The following is a 26,677-nucleotide window of genomic DNA, read 5'->3' on the forward strand; positions in this document are numbered from 1 at the left end:
TCAGGAAGAGTAGCAGTGGAGGTCATGGAAGGTGCCATATTTTGTACTTAATTATTTTATTTTTAAATATATTTTTATTGATTTCAGAGAGGGAGGGAGAGAGATAGAGATAAAGAGAGGGGGAAAGGGAGAGAGAGAGAGAGAGAGAGAGGAGACAGAGAGAGAGAGAAAGAGAAACCCATCAGTGATTAGGGCAAATCACTGGTCAGCTGCCTACTGCACAGCCCCCACTGGGGATCAAGCCAATAACCTGGGTATGTGCTCTGACCGGGAATCAAACCCTGACCTCTTGGTTCATGGGTCGATGCTCAACCGCTATCCCTATTTTAAAAGTTGGTTGAGCTAACAGAATTTGCTGATGGATCAGCTTGGAATGTGAATGAAGGGAAGGAGTCGAGGAAGACTCCACAAGTTTTGGGCTCTGCAACTGGAAGTGTGATTGTATGCTTGGGAGCAAAGAGAAAGCAGTGACTGATTTAGAGTAGAATGTCTTTAGTTGTTTTTAAGCTTTCAATTATTTTTTGTTGAAAAACCTGTTTGCACTGGGACTTAAGAAACAAGAAGGGTTTATTTATGTCAAACGGGCAAGGCATGAGAGAATGTGGCCTCTTCTGAGTTCTGTGAGCTTATGTTGTGGTTTTGTGTGTAGATCCTGGAGGGCTACAACGAGAGATTAAAGGGAATGGATATTTGGGAATCTGTCAAAACAGTAATGTGAAGGAGTTTGAAGTTTATCTCAAAGGACTTGGGAGGTATGGTCAGTCTCCATCAAAACTATGATGTCTTGCCCTAACCGGTTTGGCTCAGTGGATAGAGCATCAGCCTGTGCACTCAAGGGTCCCAGGTTCGATTCTGGTCAAGGGCATGTACCTTGGTTGCGGGCACATCCCCAGTAGGGAGTGTGCAGGAGGCAGCTGATTGATGTTTCTCTCTCATCGATGTTTCTAACTCTCTATCCTTCTCCCTTCCTCTCTGTAAATGATCAATAAAATATATATTTTTAAAAAACACAAAAAAACAACAACAAAAACTATGAAGCCTTCAAGCTTATGTCTTTACTATTTTGCTTCTTTTCCTTTCTACCTCCTCCTTCACATTCACAACTCTCCCTTCCTAAAAATATTCACTATCTTAGACCCCATTCGCCTGTCAGAGCATCCTAGTTGTTTTATGTTTGTTTGTTTGTTTGTTTGTTTGTTTATTTCAGAGAGGAAGGGAGAGGGAGAGAGAGATTGAAATAAAAATGAGAGAGAATCATTGATCCACTGAGCCAAACCAGCTAGGGCAGAGCATCCTGTTTGAATAAAACAAATCTGAAGCACACCTATATTAGGTTGTAAATGTCCCAGTTATAGTTGTTTTTAAGCTTTCAAATAATTTTTGTTGGAGAAATGTTAGGCATTTTAGAAATAGGAGGGGAATATTTTTTTAGGAGGAAGAGGACACTTTAGTTTTGAAACCATATTGATGCTAAGAGCAGTGCTGAAAATATACTTGCCTTGACTACAAAGCTTTCGAAACATTGGGGCAAAAGAGTAGTCATTTCTCCCTCACCCTTATTCCCCTCCTTTGCATGCCCTGAACATAGACCTTTCATTTAGTTGCTGAGAACTCCCTAATGTGGAGATCCCAAACCTGTCTTCATAGTGTCCTCGTCCTGTTATCTGTGCTCCAATTCTCCTTGCTCTGTCATATGATGGCAGGTAAGCTTTCCAAAGTCTTAATAACAATTTCTATTGCCTTAAATGGTCTAGCTAGCACCTAGGATACCTGACAACCCGGTTCATTCAAGCCTTGGAGGTAAAGCGGAGGGAAGGTACAGGAAAGACAGGTAGGCTAGAAGATCACAGCGCATAAAGGAGAGAGTGGTTTCCGTTCACGGGAACCCAATCTTAGTTTAATTATTACCAGAAATTTTGTCTTTGCAGTACAGGTGTAGCTGTATGGTCATGGTAATTATGAAACACCGGGAAAACGGTTAATACTGATGCGGCCAATTCATAGTAGATGACCAAGGGGAGGAATTGAGTTGAAAACTATGTTAAAATCTAACCCCCAGTCACTTTTGTCAAAGACTCACCATTTACACTAGACTACCTATAATCATATATTATTCATAATTAGATACCAATTTAGTTTATTACAGTAAATTCTCTGCTTGTGTGTTCAGTTTTATGGTTACACATTATTTCATCTACTTTCAGTTTTTTTTTTGTTTGTTTGTTTTTTAAATATTTTATTGATTTTTTACAGAGAGGAAAGGAAAGGGATAGAGAGTCAGAAACATTGATGAGAGAGAAACATCAATCAGCTGCCTCCTGCATGTCCCCTACTGGGGATGTGCCTGCAACCAAGGTACATGCCCTTGACTGGAATTGAACCTGGAACCCTTCAGTCCGCAGGCCGGCACTCTATCCACTGCGCCAAACCAGTCAGGGCTACTTTCAGTTTTCATCAGGAAAAAAGTATTCTCTCGCATTGTCCCTGGAGAAATCTTGGTATCCATATTATCAATTGGCTTTTATAATTATAGCCTGTTTTCTACTACTCATTCTATATATGCTGTGTTTTGACCTAACCTAACACCAGATTAGGTATCTGACTTTATAATTACTTCTAGCGCACCAGTCTGAACATAGTAGTATGCCTTCCTGTGGTAAGACCTCAGTATTGTACGGTTGAGCTTGATGCTTGGAAATCTTATATATGAGTACCATTAATTTCATATTAGGAACAGCTGAGCTCAAGCCTTTATTTTGTCACTCTTGGTGGCTTTCAGTTTACATTTTAGTAGTTTTTTATGACCGTACATTCAGTGGATGTGTAATATGCACACATAAAATTATATGGATCCTGAGCACAGTTCTCAGATCACACCTGCTCTTGAAAATGAGCCCCATTGATAGGGAGATGTTTGGAAGTTTAGAGACATCTGAGGACTGCTTCTAATGCAGACTGAGAACTTCAGGTGTGGTTCATATGCATTAGGTCTATATGACTAGTTTGTATCTGAATAAATTATTTTAAAAATAAATAAATTAGCAACATTCTTACTTACTCCCTTCGTTTCAAATTCATTTATATTCAGTTGTCTTGCCAGATTTGTTTTGGATAGTTTTATCAGCTACTTGGGACTACAAATAAAAAGTTTTGAACTCTGAAAATAGCTTAATTATCTCTTAAGGTTAGAACTTACTTAGCTGCATTAAAATAACTGAAATGTACATTTCCTCCTTTGGCTTCTACTGGTGTTAAGTACATGAGGATGATTAAGAGAGTGATCTTGAAGAAATTCAGCCTTGCTTACTCTCCCAATCCCATGCAGAGGACCAGAATAGCAAAGTTTACATTAAAACAGCCTGTGGAAACTACTTACCAGCTTTTTACATGATAAACTCTTGAAAAGTGTTTTCTTTTATTTTAGCAATCCATCTATGGCACGTAAACTCAGCCTTTCCATGTTTAGACATGAAACTTCTAAAATTCTGTATCTGTCAGGTTAGGCCTTAGGGGTTACCTGTACTATGTACAACTAAGTTATTCCCCTGTTTTTATGGTTGCTAAAAGTTTTGGACTGTCTACATTTGCCCTGCATGCAGCATGTTAAAAAGCCCCGTTTTATTTGTTTGTTTTTTAAGGGTTACTGAGATCTGATTTTTAGTTCAGTCCCCTCATACTTCAGAGCTGATCTCTTGATTTCTGGCTCTTCTCTGCTTACAGACTGTGCTGCCTCTGCTGCAGGTGTCCACTGCTGCCCCCTCCTTTCCTCTCGCTTCTCCTTGTTTCCTTTTGGTCCCTGCATATTTCTTGGCTCCCAGGCCAAGTGATTTAGTATGCCATCATTTCTACCCAAGAATACTGCTTTCCTTCTGCTCTGTGAATTGGCTAGTCAGAGTATACAGTGTTGACCATTGTATTTGTCTGTGTGTATTTTCCTTGATGGTTGCTGATACATTGGTTCTCTTTTGCCAAAGAAGATAACTTGGTGGTTCTTCATTTTCTGGCAATTTCAAAGCACTGTTCTACTTGATTTCTTAAAAAAGTTATTCCTGAAAAATATCCTGTGAAAAAATAATTGTTGTGGTCAGAGAATAAGCTCTTGGGCATTGCTTGCATTCTTAATAAATATATCCTACTGGTCCAATGGTATTTTCTGGCAAAAGGAATACCCCAAAGCAGATGCATATTCTGTGAGATTCGTTAACACCCACTGTAGGCATTTACAACAGGTTGTGGGAATATCAAATGCGTGTAATAATAAACTATAATTTGTTCTGGTAAAAAATAAAATTTAATTTAAAAATTAAATTAAAATAGCCTGTGGAAACGAGGATAAATTCAAGAATTGCAAGACCATGTAAGCAGTCATTTCCTTTTGCAGAGCAGGACTTTCTTTAAGCAAGAAGTCATGAAAAAGGCATTAGCATGGGCAGATATAATTGAGGTAAATGGTATACTTCTAATCCAGCCGTGCCAGTCTTTCAGGGGTTTTCTGCATGGGCAAGGAAAGTAACTTGATGTCTCTTATTTCGAAATTCTACTTTTATTTTTCAGCTTTTAGCTCTCTTTAGTGTGAATGGAGGGTGGATGGCCAGATTTTAAAGAGAAAAAAAAAAAATGTTTGAAAAGTCATTCCTTTGAGAAAAAAAATCTTCTTGCTGTCTTATATTAGCTTTAGCCAAGGAAATGAGTCCCATATGTTAGTAGTGTGTTTGAAATATTAGAGAACTCCTACTTGTATGAAAGAATGCTTTGTTAAATATAAGTATTTGTGAGATTGTAATAAAGTTAGATTTGTAGCTAGCTGTGTAAAAATAAAAGCAAAAGCCTAGCTTATGGTAATTTTCCACAACGTATCCTATATTAAATTATGACATACTTTACACTGGCCACATTTATTTCACTGGCTCTTTTCTTTCTAAAGGGAAGGAAAGGTATGCCTAGAACAATGTATGCTTCGTCAGTTTCTGTCATAAGTTAAGGTAAAGTTTCTTTTACTAAGATTCTGCTATATTCAAGTGTGAGGCAGTTTGCAGGACTGAGAAAAATACTGTAAGCCTTGTTTGGAAACTACTGGTTTATATTTGATGAGCTTTATAATAATCCCACTATACCTACTGATTCAAAATCTGTGAAAGTGGGGTCCTTGAATTTGTATTTTTAGCCACATCTTCAGGTAATTTTTTTAAAGGCCAGGTTGGGGAATTAGGAATGAATACTAAACAACAGAATAAAAATGGTACATTTTATTGCAAAATAAAATTCAGTTAAAGATTGGTGAATTAACTTCTATGTTAAAATAAGTAATTTAATATGAAGTAACAAACATTCTTAAAAATAACTTTTATTGTCTTTGACCTACTTTGGGCTATGCTTATAAATTCCTCAGGATACATGGATCTACTCTCCTTCCTTTTCAGATGCTTAGGTAGATATGTATAAGAAACACTACTATTAGGATATTTGTTGAATTATTAGGGCAAAGGAAGGAAATAATAGGTTTATTACCTTTCAAAATAGTGTAGAAGCAAGATGGAGAAAGGAAAAACTATTATAAGAATTGAGTAAAAGAAAAGGCAGAGAAAAACAGCAAGTAATTGGGAGTCTCATTCAACCCCCCCCCCCCCCCCCCCGATTTGTGTTTTTTATTTTGGTCTAGGTACATAGTTATTTACTGACTAATAAGTAGTAATTTGTGCCCATCATAATGGATGTATAAGTTTAGAGGAGGTGGAATATGTTGCAGTCATTTTCTTCTGCATAGAGTACCTGAGGTGGTAGCATTGTTACAGGTGGAAGGGGTGTTCCTCCAAACTATAACTCATATTGTCTCAAAATTGAATACTTTCTGTTCAGAATTTTATTGTATTTGATTTCTATACAAATCAAATGCAGAGAGCAATGAATAGAATTTGAAAAACCATTCTTAAAAATCGAGAGTTGACTTTTACTAGTCTAAAATTACATGGTAATTTGAAAATATTTATAGGGGATTTGAAAAATAACTGAAATATAAAATAGATAATTTGGGGGTTCCCCTCCCCCGATGACATGGGCATTCATACAGTGAAACCAGTATTTACTGAATTCATGAGAATAAAAAAGCAGTTATTTATCTTGTTCCTGGCACTGTTTTTGTTTATTTTTAATTTGGTTTTAAAAATACTAAGATAATGTGGGGATTTTTTTTTTTTTGTCATACAGAATATTTGCATGTTAATGGAATTTTATTCTTTCTTAGGTCATGTTTACTGGTGAAAATATTCCCGTTCATCCTCATGTTTATAGCAATGGTCATATCTGTTTATCCATTCTAACAGAAGACTGGTCCCCAGCGCTCTCAGTCCAATCAGTTTGTCTTAGCATTATTAGCATGCTTTCCAGCTGCAAAGAAAAGGTAGGACTTTTCAGAATTATTCCAGGTAATGTCTCTTCTTTCAGTTTAGGTAGAGAAACTATTTTCATACACATTTTATTTGAAGGAAGGACTTAATGTTTTTTATTATAAAGTTATAGGGAATGCGTGTTTTGATAATCTTTCATCTCAAATAGAAGTTAGACATTGTTTTATATTTCTTAAACAGAAAATACCTGCAGATGTTCTAAACAGTCTGGATTTTTTTTCTAAAAACATGCACGGGGCAAAAGTGTACAAGAAATTCTTGTTTCTAGATTTCAGAGTGAAAAGCCCCAAGAACAAGCATCATAAGGGAGTTCCCTACTCCTCTTCCCTGTGCTGGCTCTCACCCTATAGCCTCTTTCAGGGCATTTCCCAGGAACCGGAGCTTTGCTATCATAATGATTAGGTTGAAGGCGGCAGACTAGATTATCAGGAGAATTTTTAGGACTTTTCCTCTTACTCTCCTTTACAAATCCACAGGTTCTTTGTCTGATGCAGAAGAGAATAAGACCAAAAACAAAAGTCACATGAGTTAATATTTAGGATATCTTTTCAAAGACCCTAAATCCTCTGCACTTCTGGTCCCCTTGTCACTCCCACTTGAGGATTAGTGCGGCACAATATTCATAGAGTGCTACGGTTTTAAAGCCTTACTTCCCCATGGGGCTTTCCTTTGTATTCTGCTTACAGAAGAAACAAACTTCTCCTTGAGATTAGAGAGCTGAGAGGTTATTTACTTTTCTGTTTCCAAATTGAACTGTCATTTTTATTAAATTGGTATTTAGAGAACTTTTAAGATAGGACTTTATTTTAATTTTTTTTATCCTCACCCAAAGATATTTGTCCATTGATTTTTAGAGATAGAGTGGAAGAGAGAGGGAAAGACAGAGAGAAATATCGATGTGAGAGAAACACATCAATAGTTGCCTCCTGCATGCTCCCTGACCATGGCCCAAGCAGGGGAGGAGCCTGTAACCGAGGTACATGCCCTTGACCAGAATCGAACCTGGGACCCTTTGGTCCACAGGTCAACGCTCTATCCACTGAGCCAAACTGGCTAGCAGAGTACTTTATTTTTAAATAGTGGGTTATCTAGACTCAAGCACTTTAAGCCACTGTTTGCAAAGTAAGTTTCTTGGGATGTTAGTTCCATAACAAGTTTCTTGGTGTTAGGTTTAAAAAGAAAAAAAAATGGGTTTGTTCAACTGGGCATGGTAAATAATGGGTTAGATTTTTTTTTTCAAATTATAGCATTAAGAGCCCTTAAAATGCACTTTTATATACTATATAAGAAAGGAAATTAACTGGGGCAGTTAAACTTGTGACACACCATTAGTTAAGACATGTATCTCCATTCAAGAATATTAAACTGTGCAAGAAAAATGTACATCTTAGAAGAGATAAATAGAGTACATATGTTAGTATCGCTTTTTAACTTGAGTTTCCTCTTTGCTCTTTTCTAAGCTCCATTTTAACACTACATTTGAGCTTTAGTAAACCCCAAGGGCTTGGAAATAAGTCTTACTCCTTTATTACTTCCATATTTTCTTCCCCAGGACACATACCAGTTTTAAGCTTTTAGTAGAACAGAGCAGTTTGCTATGACTAGGGTTTCTATGTCCCTGCTAATGTTTAACATCTATAGATAGGTGAGGCAGTAACAGGATTGAATAAGAAAAGCTAAGAGGTGAATACTAGTGATATCTGACATAGCTCTTGCATATACCTGATGATTAACTTTTGTTTACATTTAAATTTATTGATTTACTATTAAAAACTAGAAAATTACTATATTCTCTGTCTCCTTCATCTTTGTCTAAGCTTCACCATTCCCCTCATATTTAGTTGTTTCCTACCATTTCTTCGATATTTCGTATATAAGACTAGCCATTCCATTTGAATTATTGATAAGCTATATTATATTGTATAAACTATAATGTATTCAACAAAATGGTACTCTGGAAGTCAGCATCTGGCAGCATTAACTCTGTGAAATATAATGAAATTCAGCAAACATTTATTAGGTACCTACTCTATGCTATTTTTACTGTGCTAAGTAGTAGATTACAAATTGGAAACTTGCTTTGTCATTGAGGTGCTCTCGCTTCAAATAAGCTTTAAAAAGTCTTTTAAATATTCACCAAAAACTCTTCTAGTAAAGCAGGTGAATGGTATTCTGTGGTGGACATGGTTGTATGAGTTTCACTTTATTAGTTGACTCTTTTCTAATGCAAATTTTAATTTTTACTATAGGCTTTTGAGAATTTAGATTTAGTTACAATTGTTTTGTTCCAGATTCCCTTTTCATAGTCAAGAATGATTTCCTAAACTGAAGGTATTTACTAGTAAATCTGTTATGTCAGTAGGTGTTAGTAGATTTGAGACCAGGGGTTTTTTAGTAATCTACCCTTTATTCTCAGTGCCCTTATAATATATATAGTCCAAACTTCCCAGCCTGTGTCCCTATTCTAAAACAATTTGGTAATCCATCTTTATATATAGTTTATTTTTTCTAAGAACACAATTTCCTTGGGCATTTACCAGTTAGGTTATATTCTTGACTTAAGCAAATAGAATAAGGTTTGTTTTTTTTTAATTGGGTTTTAGTAAATATACATAAAAGTAGTTCGTGAAATTATTTGCCATAGTAGTAGCAATTTATTCCATATGAGCACTGGTTATGACTTTGCAGGACAAGCAACAGCAGATCATCTAGTCTTTGAAGTAGTTAGGCATCTAATGTCATAATTTTTCAGGAATTTCCTCAGACAGTATTAACAGGGTAACCTTGGGATAGTTGTTGTACATCTTATGCTCTACTCTTCCCTTTTGTTAAATTAATATTAACAAATAGGGGCATTATGAGGCTCGGCTAAGATTAGAGTCCTATATGTGAGTTTTAGATGAGGTGAACGACCTGTTTTCCTTCCTGCTGTCTCTAGGTAGTCCTGTTCTCCATTGAATTGTGCTTGAGCCTATCCTATTAGCTACAAACCTACCCTCCATGACTTTAGTACAGGTTTGACCTGTTTCCAAATCTTTAGTGTCACCTATTCCTTGTACTTGATCAATATACAACAGTTTTCAGGACAGCTCTTTTCTATAATCTATCTTCAGTGTTGGCATCACTGTTTCTGATGTACTAGTATATCCCTTGCAAAGCTGCCATCTGTTTGTAGTATGGTTCCTGTAAGGCATATATATGTACAGCAGAAATGCCAATATATCTCTTCCCCTTTTTTCTCATATTATTTGGAAACTGAGTCCTATGGTCTGTCCTTGGTGATCTTACAGAAAAGTAAATTCCTTTGTTGAGATGTATAAGTTGCATTAGTTTTCTCAGACAAACCTAATTGGGTAGACTTTTTTGTTTTAATTACCTCACAAAAGTAATTATTAACTTATTTCTAGGGAGACAAGATAAATGAAACGAGAATTTCTTACAACCTAATGATGCCACTACTAGTTGATATTCATTCGCTAGTAATCGCACAGGAGCCTAACTCAAACTACACCACACGCTTCTAATTTTTTAAAAGCAATTTTAGTGTCAAATGTCTACAGTCCCTAGGGTTTCTTTCATTTATGCCAGCAGTAGTTATATTCTTTTTTTATGCATTCTATAATAGTTTTGCTAAAGCTTTTATTAAATCTGTCTTTCCCTTATGCTTTTCTATTTTACAACTTCTTTTCTATTTAAACGCTTTTTTGTTTCAGAGACGACCACCAGATAATTCTTTTTATGTTCGAACATGTAACAAGAATCCAAAGAAAACAAAATGGTGGTATCATGGTAAGCAGTTTTATTTTAGAATAATAACTTTTTAGCATTTTGATTTGAAAAATTATATATCTTTTTGCTTGAAAAAAAGAAGGGAATATAATTAATGTTGAATTTTTGTAATATGGAGAAAAATTTTTAAAAATACTTTAAGATATTTTATGGGCAAGTTATACTAGCTTCTTAATGGGGCACATAAAATTATAACCATCATACAAGTAAAATCTAAAATTGCTTTAACATTTTGAAACTACCATTATATTACAAAAAAAGAAATCCTTAATAATGTTTAGATCAAATTAGAGCTAGTTGTTGGGAAACCTGATGTTTGAAATAGAGGTTTTGATGCCTGTGTACTCCTTCAGTTTTGGTGCTGTTCTCTGGGAGGGGGAGCCACATTGTTAGAGCTGACCCATCAAATTAAAGAAAGTGCTTCCTCCTCTAATAGTTATTCCTCAAAAAATGTGAAGTTATGTATACAGTACTCTCTATAATTTTACATTTCTGTTCTTGTGGGGAGGGTGATGGTAGCTTTTATAATTGAAAGCTGCTGGCATCTTTTCTAAACTGACCTTACTGCTTTGCCAGAAATGCTTAAAATTAAAGACAAAAAATTGATATTCTCAATATACTTTTTGAAGCAAGTGAACAAAACACCCCCCCATGACACCCTATATAATAAAAGAGAAACATGCAAATTAACTGCCCATCTGCTATGCTCAAGCCACACCCACCAGCCAATCAGGAGTGAGTATGCAAATTAACCCAACTAAGATGGCGGAGGCCACGGAGCTGGAGCGAGCAGGAGGCTTGGTTTGCCCCTGGCGATGGAGGAAGCCAAGCTTCCCGCATGCCCTGGCCAGCCCTCCGCTCCGCTCAAGGCTACAAAGTTTCAATTATAGAAGATAAATAAATCCCAGAAAAAAGAAAAAAAGGAGAGGCTGATAGCTTGGATAGCTGGGTGGCTTGGCCAGTCTGCAAACAGCCATCAGCCCCTCACCCAGGCTGGCCAGGCACCCCAGTGGGGACCCCCACCCTGAAGGGGATGTGGCCAGCTTGAAAATGGCCCTCAGCCCCTCACCCAGGCTGGCCAGGCACCCCAGCGGGGCCCCCATCCTGATCCGGGACACCCTTTAGAGCAAACCAGCCGGCCCCCACCTGTGCACCAGGCCTCTATCCTATATAATAAAAGGGTAATATGCAAATTGACCCTAACAGCAGAACGACTGAGAATGACTGGTCACTATGACACACACTGACCACCCGGGGACAGATGTTCAATGCAGGTGCTGCCCCCTGGTGGTCAGTGCGCTCCCACAGGGGGAGCTCTGCTCAGCCACAAGCCAGGCTGATGGCTACCAGCACAGCAGTGGTGGTGGGAGCCTCTCCCGCCTCCTCAGCAGCGCTAAGGATGTCCAACTGCAGCTTAGGCCTGCTCCCCGCTGGCAAGTGGACATCCCCCGAGGGCTCCCGGGCTGCCAGAGTGATGTCTGACTGCCAGCAGGTGGACATCCCCCAAGGGGTCCCAGACTGTGAGAGGGCACAGGCTGGGCTGAGGGACGCCCCCCGAGTGCGCAAATTTTTGTGCACCAGGCCTCTAGTTATATACATAAGAGCGTTTCCTTTGTTTTGATTTTTGTTTTAATGTTATCTAATAAGAATTAGAACTGACAAAACTCTTGAGAAGGAATGGAGCCTTTCCCCCTTATCTTTCTATCCAATATGAAACCTGTTACCTCAATTAATTTGAGTCTATTAAAAACTTTAAAAAAATGTGACAATTTTATTTGTCAATTATACCTCAATAAATCTGGAAACAACAACAGAAGCAACAAAAACAAAAGAAGTAATGAAACTGTGTTGCAATTCAGGACTTCTGACTCCAAAAACCAATTTTCCTTACTACTGTTTCCTTTTCATTCTTTAAAAAACTTTTTTAAATTATAGGTGTTCTCAAGGGGACATATGTAATGCTTTTAAACAATAAAGATTTAAAAAATAATAAATAATAGGAGTTCTCTAGGTGTTGAAATAAAAGATGACTGGAGTCAGTACAATAGCACTATTCCAGCAGGTACAGTTTAGGAACCACAGTGAAAGAAGAGCCACAGAAAAAAGGAATATTTGGGATAATGTTAATGAGAAATACATATAGAGACCTAGAAGAAAAAAAATAACAAAACTGTTAAGAGCTGTGAGAATATATTTTAATGAGAAACCAGTATTATTATTATTATTTTTTAAAAAATATATATTTTGCCCTAGCTGGTTTGGCTCAGTGGATAGAGCGTCGGTTTGCGGACTCAAGGGTCCCAGGTTCGATTCCTGTCAGGGGCACATGCCTGGGTTGCGGGCTCGATCCCCAGTGGGGGGCGTGCGGGAGACGGCCGATCAGTGGTTCTCTCTCATCACTGATGTTTCTATCCCTCCCTCTCCCTTCCTCTCTGAAATCAATAAAAAAATAAATAAATAAATAAATAAATATATAAATATATATATATTTTATTGATTTTTTGCAGAGAGGAAGAGAGAGAGATAGTTAGAAACATCGATGAGAGAAAAACATCGATCAGTTGCCTCCTGCACATCCCCTACTGGGGATGTGCCCACAACCAAGGTACATGCCCTTGACCGGAATCGAACCTGGGACCCTTCAGTCCGCAGGCCGACGCTCTATCCACTGAGCCAAACTGGTTTCGGCCCAGTATTATTTTTAAAATGTAATTTTTTATGAGTTTATTTGAGCCAAACTGATGACATGACATGTTGGAGAGCAAGGTCTCAAATGCTCTCCCCAAAAATGTGTATTCTTGAAAAAATGTAGGTTTAATGTAATTCAGTAAAAATCCAATGGAATGATAGGGTGAGTGTTTTAAAAGGTTTGGAAAAAAATGACAGGTGAAAAAATCAGTTTGAACTTTCAACTAAAAGATAATGAAGGAAAATTAGTCTACCATACACCAAAGCATATTAATGTAATAATAGACATTGCAATACAGTTAGACTTTTCTAGGTCTTTTTGTATATAAGATTTGTAAATATGGTAAACTAGAGGCCTGGTGCGCAAAATTTGTGCACTCGGGTGGTGGTGGGGGGTGTCCCTCAGCCCAGCCTGTGCCCTCTCACAGTCAGGGAGCCCTCGGGGGATGTCAAACTGCCACCGCCACTGCGCTTGCCAGCCATAAGCCTGGCCAGGGCTTCTGGCTGAGCTGCACTCCCCCTGTCAGAGCACACTGACCACCAGGGGGTAGCTCCTGCGTTGAGTGTCTGCCCCCTGGTGGTCAGTGCACATCATAGCGACCGGTTGTTCTGCGGTTTGGTCGATTTGCATATTAGCCTTTTATTATATAGGATTGATTGAGAAGCCTTTTATCTAAAAATACGTCTAGAATTTATTACCTGTGTTTTATTTTTTATTTATTTTTTAAATATATTTTATTGATTTGTTACAGAGAGGATGGGAGAGAGATAGTTAGAAACATCGATGAGAGAGAAACATCGATCAGCTGCCTCCTGCACACCTCCCACTGGGGATGTGCCCACAACCAAGGTACATGCCCTTGACCGGAATCAAACCCAGGACCCTTCAGTCCTCAGGCTGACGCTCTATCCACTGAGCTAAACCGGTTAGGGCTGTTAACCTGTTTTTTGATAAGAAATGGAGAAAAGCCACGGTGATACTAAAAATATAAAAATCAGTTCTTTAAAATAAAATACACTTATAATAGAAGTTATTTTGATATTAATAGTTTTTATCAGTTACTTTCTGAGAAATCTGCACTTTCATAAATAAACTAGAAAAGTCTTTTAATATTTTTAGATGGATCATCTCTAGGTTGGCCAAAAAGTTCCAAGAAAAGAGCTTTGCTTTTTAAAAATACGTATTTTTATTGATTTCAGAAAGGAAGAGAGAGGGAGAGAAATAGAAACAACAATTAGAGAATCATCGATTGGCAGCCTCCTGCATCCCCTCTCTCTCCCCCCACTGGGGGTTCAGCCTGCAACCTGGGCATATGCCCTGACCGGAAATTGAACTGTGAACTCCTGGTTCATAGGTTGATGCTCAACCACTGAGCCACGCCGGCCAGGCCAAGAGAGACTTTTTATTTTTTTATTTTTTTTTTTTCCAAGAGAGACTTTTTAAACAAAATTTACCTCTTAATGTAAAATAGTCCAGGGTTTATATCGGAATTAATTTTCTCAATAAACAGATTAAAAGTATCCCCTCTTCCTATCCCTCCCCCTAAAATACAAATAAACCATTTTTTAAAAGCACTGGATTCTAATTCAACTAAATCATGACTACCCTAGTCCAGTTTCAGTCCTGAGATAGTATCCTAGCCCCAGAACACATGTTCTTTTTCATTCACAGATAATTATTTCGAACATCCTCAGTTCATTAACTTATAGTGACCATTCTTACCTCAGTGTGTTTTCTTGAACCCTGTAAGTGTGAATCATCCCCTTCCCACAATTACCCTTAAATCAACAATTTTGCTCCATGAGTGAGCCTGGTGTGAAATCAGGGAAGAGTAATACTAGTGTATTATTTTGTGACGGTAGAGCAACTGCTCTGTCAAATGTGGGTCAGTACGTGCAGAGAATCTTCTTTGAACATTTTCTTCATCTTTAAAAAGATAAAGTGTGTCAGCTGGGTAGCATATAGTGTCTTCTTTTTACACTTAAGAATAATTAACAGTTTTGGGCAATGTGAAAAATAGCCTACCTTGACATTGTAATTAAATTTGGAAAATCTTATCAATAAGGTAATCGTACTCACTTATAAAGTAGAATACATCAAGTCTTAGGTGTTTGTATTCTGCTTAGCTGCTTTAGTTCCAAAAGGTCTTCATTGATCATGTTCTCTTTATAACCAAGTTACCAAGACAGATGATCATTTGTTACTTCTTAGCAGCATCTAATTCTGAAAGGATTACAAAGTTTGCCAGCAAAGCTAAACAGAAAGATCAGACTAAACAAAGATTTGCTTGGAATTGGATGAACTCCCTGAAACACTTAACATTTCAGTTTCTAGAAACATGCAGAATGGTAGGCTTCAGGTATGGAGCTCCACAGCCCTGCTCTGTGATGCTAACTAACATCCTTGGATCAGCGTGGGTCAGAATATGTGTCAAGTGTAGCCAAAGAGACAGGAGAGGTTTTGGGTTTAGACTGGTGATTCATGTGTACTTCAGAGGGGGTTTCTGGATGCAGGATGAAGGCACTATTAATGAAAAACAAATCTGAAATTTAGTTTATCTCCTGGTTTTAGAAGAGGGGGACTCAGCTGACACACTAAAATTGAGCTGCCAGATATTGCCAGTGTTGGGTTCTTGAAAAAAAGCACCTCAGCTTAAATTTGTCATCTTCTGCATTATTAGTTAGCATACCTTGAAATTTAGCCTAGTCACTGCTAAATACGTATTGAATGGACAGTTTATCTCAGCATACTGAGGGTCTGTGGGATTTGCCTGTGATTGAGAGCTAGAATCTTCTTAGAAGGCAAGTTTGTATCCAGTTCAGTGTACAAGTGAATGAACGACTGAGCCTCAACTTTCTATATTATAAAGCAGACGCAATTGTTCTTGAAAAAGATAAGAAAGAATATTTTTATGAGATTATAAAAACTTTCAGTGAGCTAGCAGTCAACTAGAATCCATTAATATCCATTTGCTTTCTGGAATTAATATAAAACATTTACAACTTAGTTTCTTAAATTACTGCTTTCTATAGATAGGAGTACAGATGTGTGGTTACTGAAGCATTTTTCTTAAGGTGATAGATGATTAAACAATATAGCTTAAGACTGCTTTCGAGTATTGGCTCCAGAAAACTAGGCTTATAGGAAATAAATTGACATAATGTTTATATGTTTTATTCAGTAAACTGATAAGGAGCAGAAGAATGTCTTTTGCAAAACTATAGACTACATTCTGGTTCCATTTGGCTGAAACATTTCCTGCAGGATTATAAGAGAATAAGAACATAAAATTAATCGCAAACTAGTATTAACAAACTCTTTTTCTCCTTGCCTTATAAATTCATAGTTTTATCTACATTAGTTGTGAACCTTTTTTAAAAAATATATATTTTGTTGATTTTTTACAGAGAGGAAGGGAGAGGAATAGAGAGTTAGAAACATCGATGAGAGAGAAACATCGATCAACTGCCTCCTGCACACCCCCCAAGGCACATGCCCTTGATTGGAATCGAACCTGGGACCCTTCAGTCCATAGGCCAACGCTCTATCCACTGAGCCAAACCGGTTACGGCTGTGCTACCTTTTTGAACTCTAAATTGATGAGTCCAAACTTTTATACTAATTTTAACAGTTTTTTGCCCTTTATAACAGTTTTATTGTCTGATCTGAAATCTTTCTTGAATCAGTTCATCAAAGGAAAACTTTAATTCCCTAAACTGTTAAGAGACTAATCTAACTATAAAGATTGATTTTTGTCTTTCTTGGAGGTAGCATCCCACTTCATATCTACTGATCTTTATCCTGTATCCCTTTTCTTCTAATCTTCTGTACCTGGGAATATTCAGGAGGATGGTTTCCAGTATAATGTGATGGTAATTGTACTCTGGGGAAAACTAAATGACCTTCTTCTAATATAGTTCTCTCCCATTCATGTTTCCCAGAACCCAGTGAAGTTAGCCATGGTAGGTGTCACCTGTTTGGAACTGGTGATTTGTATATGCTGTTTGAGAATATAATTTTAGGAGGGGCTTCTGCAGTTCCAGAAAAAATTTAAATGGTTAATAGATTTTTTTTTTTAGGGCATTATCTTGCCACAAATACATTAGCCAGGAGGTTAAATACGTTGTGTTCTTTCAGTACCTTTTGTAGACTTATATTTGTTTTGATCCAAGATGGGTTCACTATAACAACTATTCTTTTGTAAGCCATGTCTGATATCCAAGAACCCTTTCATTTAGCCAGGACGCTGTGTTCCTTCTAACAATGAATTTTTTGCTGCTTAGAGGCGGGTCTTCTTTTTTAAGGAGAAGGTGGCCATGGCTTTTGCTTGTACCTGTCTCTGTACTTAAATGTTTGCTCACAGATTCTTGATGCCATTCAGCCATCGTGGAGTTGTCATGTTTAATTGAACTCCATTTTCAGAACTTATTTAGGAAGGATACAGTACTCAAGGCAGACAATGTTGCATTAGTTTTAAATTTCTTTTAACATCTGACCCAACATGGGAATCAAGATAGGAAGAATAGCTTTGCATGGATCTCCCAGTCATTTTGGATGTTGGTAGCACATTCTACATCAGCCTATTGTCCTGGAAAACTTCCAGAATGAACAACCTGATAAAGGTACATTTATGGTACCACCTATCAAAGATGATGTGTCTTTGGAGATAAGAACTTACTGTTGCCCTGACCGGTTTGGGTCAGTGGGTAGAGCGTCGGCCTATGGACTGAAGGGTCCCAGGTTCGATTTTGGTCAAGGGCATGTACCTTGGTTGTGGGCACATCCCCAGTAGGGAGTCTTCAGGAGGCAGCTGATCAATGTTTCTCTCTCATTGATGTTTGTAACGCTATCCCTCTCCCTTCCTCTCTGTAAAAAATCAATAAAATATATTTTTTAAAAAACTTATTGCTGGGTAACTTTATGTTGACTTGATTTTATCTGTCACTTAGTGCATACTTTGTCACATGACGTGATGCTAAAGTTTATCCTCAGTAGTTTGACATATTAGATAGAGTTTAGTGCTATCTCTTAGCTTAGAGATTTAAGTGTGATTAGTTTTAGTATTAATTTCTAGTATTATGAAATATACTACTGGAGAAGTGATATTTTAAGGAACTTACTCATATTCTTAAGTTTGTACATCCATAACTAATATGTCCTCTTTTTCCCATTTCCACACTGATTTAAGAAACAGATAGTTTCAAGTTGTGACACTTAGAGGCTATAAACTATCCACTTGTTTCCATACATATATATATATATTTATTTATTTTGATTTCTGAGAGGACAGAAGTGGGAGAGATAGAAACATCAACGATGAGAGAGAATCATTGATTGGCTGCCTCGTGCACAACCCACACAACCCACATGGTGGATTGGTTCCGCAACCCAGGCATGTACCCTGATTGAGAATTGAACCTTGACCACCTGGTTCTTAGGTTGACACTCGACCATTGAGCCACATCAGCTTCTTAAAGATTTGTTATTTATTAAAGGATTCTAATTTAGATGTGATTTATTTTAAAAATCTAGTCTATTTCACCCTTTAGATTACCCTTAAGGTGTAGGAACACAGCCATAACTGGTTTGGCTCAGTGGATAGAGTGTTGGCCTGTGGACTGAAGGGTCCCAGGTTCAATTCCGGTCAAGGGTACATGCCTGAGGTGCAGGCTCAATCCCCAGTAGGGGGTGTGCAGGAAGCAGCCTATTAATGATTCTCATCATTGATTTTTCTAGCTTTCTCTCCCTCTCCCTTCCTCTCTGAAATCAATAAAAATATGTTTTCAAAGAAGGTGTAGGATCACGGAATATTCCATTAGTTTGTCTAGGATAGAAGTCAGTTTACTGGTTTTTAGTTCTCATTGAGTCTTTATGAATGGGAATGTTAATAGCAATATATTGATCCAAACATGGAAAGGTTTGTAAAATATTTTAGCCAATTTTTCAGAATTTTCTGTTAGAAAGCTTTAACAACTCTAGTAGTTGCCACTAGTCTAGCTTCTTTCTGAAGAATAACCAATCCTCAAAATAAATCCTTCAGATATGTTTTGTGAAATAAATCTTGTAAAACAAGTCATGAACCCAGAAGATGATGCTACGTATTACAAAAATATAATGTTGAGGCTACGAGGAGTTATTAAATAAATCTGGGTGTTTTTTTTTTAATATATTTTTATTGATTTCAGAGAGGAAAGGAGAGAGAGAGAGATAGAAACATCAATGATGAGAGAGAATCATTGATCAGCTGCCTCCTGGAGGCCCTTACTGGGGATCAAGCCTACAACCGGGGCATGTGCCCTTGACCGGAATCGAACCTGGGACCCTTCAGTCCGCAGGCCGACGCTCTATCCACTGAGCCAAACCAGTTAGGGCATGAGGTTTTTTTAATGACATTATTTGATTGATGTGGAGATTGTGCCTCCTTTGTGAAGTTACTTCCTTCAATAGACTGAAGACATGACTTGTTTGTTCTGTGTTAAATAGCATGGCATTGTTCCTCAGGGGTGTACTTCTTATCTTGTTATCATTTTAAATTGTTCCCCATAAAAGAATTCTCTTAAGACTGGTAAATCCTGAATATGTGCTAACATATATTAATTTATTATTTTAAATAGAGCTAATGTACTATTAGTACGTCATTTTAAGATGTGTATGAACTACCATTTCCCTGAAAAAATAGGACTTGATTTGTTTGTCACTATATAAATGAACACAAATTGGACTTTTTTATTTGCAGGGATTGGTTAAGCAAGTCAGATATGTAAACCTAAGTGTTTTTGATACTTGAAATTATTTTTTTGTTAGACTAACTTATAGATTTTACTAACACATGCTTGACTTTTTTAATTATATTTTTTCTCCTTTTCTTCAAGATGATACTTGTTGATGCCACTATTATCATCCTCCTAGCAGAAGATAGTCCTACTGAGAAAATGAGCACTTTGATCATTCAGTCTTTGAACTTTAACCTTTGACTGGAAGTGACCTATAGGCAATGAAGACTACTTCCTTTTACTGCATTTTTACTCGTGTGCATTCTGGGCGCATGTTGATCGCTGGTTCAGTCCAGGCAGCTGACATGCATTTATTAGTCATACAGTATTAATGCAGGTGTCAGGAAATGTCAAATATAATTCCATTTTTTATTTTTATTTTTTTAAGCTTTTGGAAAAGTTCCAGGTCCTCATGTATTGTGCAATAACAATGACTTCCTTTACGGTTTTGGGACGTTCATTGCCGGCAATGGACGTCAAAACAGGAAAAATTTTCATTAACTCCTGCCACCCAGTGATTAATGCATGACGGGACCTGGGACATTAACGTAACGGTTCTCGTGGGATTATAAATAAAGTGAGGGATCCAATATTACTTTGAAAGTCACCCCAACTTGTTTCTATTTGGATTCTATGCACTGTGATCCTAAGGTTAACAGCATGAATTAACATGCATCTTCAAAGGACTGTAATGAAAGATCATTGCGTATTTATTGAATTGTTTATATCTACTGTCAAGTTGTTTTGACATGGAAGGTTTTCAAGTAACATTGGCAGAGAGGTACAATATGTTATCCCTATGGTGAAAATAAATTCATTCGTTGTATATAGTTCCTTTAATCTTTGAAGTAAAGGTATGAGTAATAATAGGGTATGAATGGTTTAATCAAGGCTTTATTTTGGAAGAAAAATGGCAGTGATGATTAAATTACTGCAGTCCATAATTTGGGCTTGTTTGTACATTAATGATTTTTCCAAGTAGAGTACACTCTGTTACTTCCTGCTAGCCATCAGCATGAGCCCTACTGCCTAAACACTATTTCATTTATTTGTTTCGAAAACCCAAAAACATTTTTTGTTTGCCATTTTGTTTCTTTTGTTCTGTTTTAAGTCAAGTTTGAATGTTACAATACTTTAATTGAAAAACTTTTGTCAATTTTTTTCTTGTAAATTTTCTTTACTTGTAACTATCATCTTGTCCTTCAATCCTGTACCCTAAAATAAGAAATACATTTTTGACAGAGGCTTAATGTTGTATCAAAGAGTGTGGACATTTTTATTTTAAAATTTAGGCAGAAGTACACCATAGAATGGTATGTTTACTTATTTTATTTATCTCACACAACCATACAGTTATTCCTGGAGAGATTTCTTTTTTGTTTTCTTATTTAAAAGACTTTGCTTACAGTCTTCGCTTTACAGTCAGATTTTTTCTATAGGAAAAAAATTGTTGAAAGGTCCAATTCTCAGTACCGTGTAAGTTAATGATACTGCAGCTAGGCTCTCTTTTTTAAAAGTGATTAATGTATTTTATAAATTACCTTTTCACATATGCAAAATCTGTTTCTACTACAATGTTATTTTTACTAATGCATATTGTTGCACTCTTTTGACATATCCTGCAGTGAATTTATGAATCAATTTGGGCTTAAAAATAAAAGCCAATTGGCTGAAAGGTTTGAAATATGTACCCCAGCAAAACTGTCCAATCAATAATTGGCAAGTAATATTTTAAAATTTGTTTTTAATCTCTGTATAGACAACATTTTGTAGCTTTGTACATGTTGTTAATTATGGGCATATAATTTTACACTCTAAAGTATAATTGCTGAACTCAGGGGTGGGTAGACTTCAAAAATACGTCTGCTTTAGAAATAACTTGAAAAAAAATTAAAACTATAGCCAGCCACCAAATTGTGGACACTGTTTATACTGCTAGTTAGCAACTACCACTTTTTAAAATTAAAAACATTTTTTTCTCTCTTGACTAGGCATAAATAAGTTCCCATAGTAGTCTTTATCTGTCTTACTAGATGGCCTATTTAAACAAGACAGAAAATGTTTTTGGAGATGCTTTGAATTACTCTTAGTTTTTAACTGCTTTTTAATATGAAAATCGCAGCTGTAAATTATGTATTTTTCATATTTTACATAACTGCTCTAAACTGATTAACCTGATCATTTTCGGGGGTGAGGGTGGGGGAAATTCTCTTCGTTCTGCTGGTTCTCTTACTAAAATCCTTTTATTTAAAAAAATGACCTGTGACATTTATTTACCGAAAGAATTGATATACCAGGTCAAAGATTAACAATGCTATATTATAGATATAACCTCAGTTGAGTTCTTAAAATATGAATAACAGTATTTTAACATACCTCTCTCTCTACATGGAGACACCATAAAAATTAAAATGAAGCAGAGGAAAGTAAAGGAAAACCAAATAATTTCAGTTCATTTTATGGTTTAAAGAGAAGAAATGAAGATGAAATATCCTAAAATATAGAAACACCAACCATTCAAAATTTACAATCAGATAACACTATTTCTCCCTTGAACTTAGGAATCATTGACAAGTCCTTTGCACTTAGATTTAATGAGTTAATTTTAAATGTAAGTTACATTATTGAAAGACATAAGATGTTTACCTGAGTCATTGCTCTGGAAAGGGCAGTTAATGGCTTTGTAATAACTAAATGGCTATTTCTCTGTGATACGTTGTTGGAAGACAACCACAACGCCAAGAAAATGTACATAGGAGCCTGCTCCTTCCCTCTTCCCTCTTCCCTCTTCCCTGTGGGGCACTGTCTGCTGCGGAGGCCTAAGAATCCTCACATTCAGACAGTGCACGTCCTTCTTGTTTGTTTGTTTGTTTATTTATTTATTTTAAGGCCATTCTTCTGGTTTGCCAAATTCTGTTAAGACCGTGATGCATTCAATTCCTTATTTTGCATGCTTAGATCAGGAACTTGGCCCTTTCAAAAAAAGAGGAAAATACTATTACGTCAAGTAGGTATTTGCCGTAGACTTTAAAGAGAGAAATGGTTTTCAGTTTTTTTAAGATAAACTTTTTAAAAAAGTAAATTGTGTGGATGTTCTCTTAAGGAATTTGATATTCACCTCTAAAGGACTTTACTTGTAATGTGTAAATTCTTCCTTTTAGCTAGCAGGGAAATAAAAATTTTTTTTAATCCCCAGGGGCAAATGCTAAAAATAGCTTTTCTAAACAGTTCACCTGGAGAAAGATCTTAATCCTTATTGACTAGGTATACCCATATTTGGTATAAAATAACTAGAATAGTTTATTACTTTTTCCCTTCTGATATTTTAAATATATGCAATATAATGTATCATTAGATTCCTGTGGTAGATAATTTTTTCAGATTCTAAAACAGGTATCTAGTGGCTGCTTGATCATCCCCAGATTACATCAAAGATGAATTGACAGATAATGGAAATGAGTAGTGATGTGAAAATGGTATGTAACCACATATGACTTGTTTCTGCTAATCAAGTCTTATTTTTTAAAAAGCCTATTGTTTTCGAGAATTGAGATATTTAAGCCTTGTTAAAGCTTCTCCCTAAAAATAGAAGAGAAGAGGAGGTACTGTTCGTTAACTTTTTTTAAATAAAGAATTCAGTGTCACTAGTTCTAAGGCTTTATATTCCTGCTTATATTTCTCGGTCTCACTTTTATTTAGTTTTTTGTGCATATTTTAGCTGAATGTTTTAGATTTGTAATTGTGCGAGTTGATTTTTATAAAGAACTCAGTCTTAACCATACGTTTCTCTTCTAAGGCTTCCTTGGTACCAGAATCAGCTGCTCTGGTATTCTGTGTTGGGCATGAGTCAGATCTGTGAAGAGGGTGTCTTTCATCTGCACCAACTGGCCCTAGTCCTCTTTGCAGTCCGTTGTTTTTTGTTTTGTTTTTTATTCCTCTTTTTCCTCACTGTCTCCTCACAGATGTGTGTGTAGTGTTTTGTTCTTCAGCAGTTTCTGACTTCTAAGTTTTTCGCCCTCCCTCCTTCCTTCCTCCTTTACTTCCCTTTTCCTTTCCGTTAAATTACTTGTTTTGCTAAAAGTATATTTCTGTTTAAGTTTCTAAGTCACTTTGAGATTTGGACTCTTTTTAAACAATAATTTGTAGGAGGCTTTTGCTTTCTCAGCATAAACTGTGCGTTTATCATTACCATTAGAGGCCCACAGAATTTAAACACATCCTTCAAACTGAATCTGTCCCCTGAAGTTGGAAGCTCTGGTTCTGTGGTACTGACTGTGATTTTAATTCTAAAATGTTAGTATTGGAATATATATTTGGGGGTGAATCTCCAGAATGTTTACAAGAAAATGTTTTTTATGAAAGGTACTTGGTTGGTTAAAAAAAAGAAAAAAGTAACACCTGAAGTCATTTTGAATGTGTGGAAGGAATGCCAGACTAGAAGCTGGCCTGACACACCTAAGAACTCCAGCTTTGTGGGCGCAGTGCAGTTAGTGGGAAAAGGAAACAGTTCTCGGTCTGATTCTTGGCACATACACTGGCAGGTTTTTGAGGAAACTGTTCCTACATTACTTCTAAGCTCAAAGGCAGAAGCATGGGCTTTTGCTTGTTCAACATGACATCACTTGTCACATTTCCTGGTGTATGGGAAGATTAAATAATCCTGCCTCGTTAATTATAGAGCCTGAAGCAAGACTGCTAAGCAATTTGGTAGATTGTGTCAGTTACAATGAAAATACAAACCTCTCCATAATTAACCACAGATTGTTCACATAAATGGAATGGATTGTCATGCTTGAGGTAAAATAATTATTTGAATAGATTATTAAATTATCTAGAATTGACTGCATGTTTATAAGTCAAAATGGATTATTTTGTTCTTATTTGGTACCATTTTCCTCTCAATATTCAGAAATACACATTGTACATTTTATTAATAGGAATGGAAGCTTGCGCTTCAAGATTTGAAGAGGGTGAATGTGTATATTTTATAAATCCAAGTTGTAAAATATGTAAAGCTATTGCTTTTTAAATAGAATATAAATGTTAAAGACAGATAAAGCCTATATATTATATATTTTTAAATACATGTATCAAACTTTTGTTAGTTGAATATAAATTACATTGTGTGCTTCATGGAATTCAGTAACTTTTAATAATAAAGCAGTTGTTATTGTTTTTTTCCTGTAGACTTGAGTACTAAATTGCAGAGATATTAAACCTCTTTATAGATGATAATGTAAAAATTTATTTCTATAGTACTTCTTCTTTACAAAGACAGATCTTTAAAAGATTATGGAAACAGTAATGTGTCCATTTCCAAATGAGGGCAACAGAGAAGACAGTCTCTAGAGCGGCTTGTTTGTATTGCTCGCAGGTCACCTTTACCTGGCAGTTTAGCCTGGTGCCTCTCAGTGCTTCTTCGTGCGTTAAGTCCTGGTGAACGACTGGGTGTTTCAGAAAAGATGGAAATAGAGACCCGGGCACTTAGAGTGAACAGGAGTCTGGCGCTGTTGAACTTCAAGTTGAGTGATTAATAAGGGCAGACTCCACAGAACTTCTGGATATTTTCCTGAGTATACAGACCCATCACCTAAAGTAAGCGAGGAACTCCTGAAGCTGTGAGAGGAGAGAAGGAAGCAAGCAGAAGGCCGTCTCTGCATCCCCGCTCTTCCCAGCAGGAGGAAACCCAGTGTGCTCTGCTGGTGGTCTGAGTGTTTTCTTTCCACAGGGTATCTATGGCCCGAGGATGTCTTGTCTCAACGGGCAGGTTCTGCAGCTCGATGAGCAGCTCCTTAGATAAATGCAAGATCCATCTCCTCTGGACTCTGATGCCACTCTCTTCCTTTACTGTAATCCTCAGAACAATTTCTACCTGACATAGATGGTATGACTTCTCCACTAGTGAAAGGGTGACTGAGTGTTTCTATTGAAGCCCTTCCTGTATTTAGTACTTTTCACACTCATATAGCACCCAGCAAAATCAAACATGAACTGAATTGAAGGGTCAGGTGACACAGCTAAGGGTTTTGTGTGCTTGGAGAATATGGCCCAAGGCCACAGTGGTTCTGTCCTTTGGTAATCCCTGTCAACAAATCTTTTAAATTGCGTATGATATTAAGGCAGAGTATATAAGTGGGAATACTTGTGTGCCCTTTCCAGTCCAGTGGAGTATGAAAATATTTTAATAGGAAAGTTGAAATAAACTATGGTAGAAAATATCTTTTAGATGTGTTTGCCTTCAAGGACATAATGTGGGTAGAGTCATACCAGGCGAGAACCTAATATGGATGTCTGTGTCCTGCAGAAAAGGTATTCAACTTGACATTAAAATTTTTTTTACCCTCGGACCCCAAAACATCTTTCCTGTCAGCATTCTATCCAATCTAGTTACCCAAACGGGGAATTGAACATTACTTGCTAGTTATCTCTGATATCATTAAGCCCTGTTGAGCCTGTCTTAAGACATCTCTAAAACGTCCCCCTTTTCTCAGTCCCCTTACACTACGTGGTCCTGGTGTCCTAGATGTTCTTCAGCTGTCCACACACCTCGTTCTTTAAGTAGTAACAGAACACGCGTGCCTGTACTTTGCTGATGGTCTCCGCAGTCCCTGGAGTGTCCATCACCTGCTTTCCTACCCGAAAGCACCAGTTCAAATGTTACCTCTGTCCTTCCCTCTCCACCCCCACCAGTCTTCTATCCTGAACTCTAACTATAGGAACAATGTCCCAACTGTGTGTGTGTCCCTAGCACATAGTCGTATCATATAAGCTTTTAATAAATGTTTTTTGAATTAACTTGGTTGTACGTGGTCTTTTATCATAGCTGTTTTAAAGAAACTTAGGCAAGCACCAGCAGTTTTGAAACATACATCTAAATCACTATCTCTGTGAAGTGTTAGAGCAGAACATGCTACCCTTCTCATCCCAGAGTTAGAAAATTACTCTTCAGAAAATTATTACTCTTAAGTAAATTCATTGGGTTTGCTTTTTTTATTTAAAAAATGGTATTTCTCATATTCTTG

The 26,677-nt window shown here is 36.9% G+C and overlaps 1 protein-coding gene across 1 annotated transcript in view; it reads left to right on the forward strand.

Annotated features, from left to right (window-relative positions):
• Nucleotides 1-26,450, forward strand: part of UBE2W (ubiquitin conjugating enzyme E2 W) — a 61,519-nt gene extending 35,069 nt beyond the window's left edge. The window contains exons 4-6 of the mRNA XM_059672847.1: nucleotides 6,242-6,397; nucleotides 10,118-10,193; nucleotides 19,755-26,450. Of these exons, the coding sequence (XP_059528830.1) occupies nucleotides 6,242-6,397; nucleotides 10,118-10,193; nucleotides 19,755-19,768 (246 nt within the window). The 3' untranslated portion in view covers nucleotides 19,769-26,450. The remainder of the gene's footprint in view (nucleotides 1-6,241; nucleotides 6,398-10,117; nucleotides 10,194-19,754) is intronic.
• The last annotated feature ends 227 nt before the right edge of the window (nucleotides 26,451-26,677 follow it).

Source organism: Myotis daubentonii, chromosome 17, assembly GCF_963259705.1.
Source record: "Myotis daubentonii chromosome 17, mMyoDau2.1, whole genome shotgun sequence".
NCBI classification, from domain to species: domain Eukaryota; kingdom Metazoa; phylum Chordata; class Mammalia; order Chiroptera; family Vespertilionidae; genus Myotis; species Myotis daubentonii.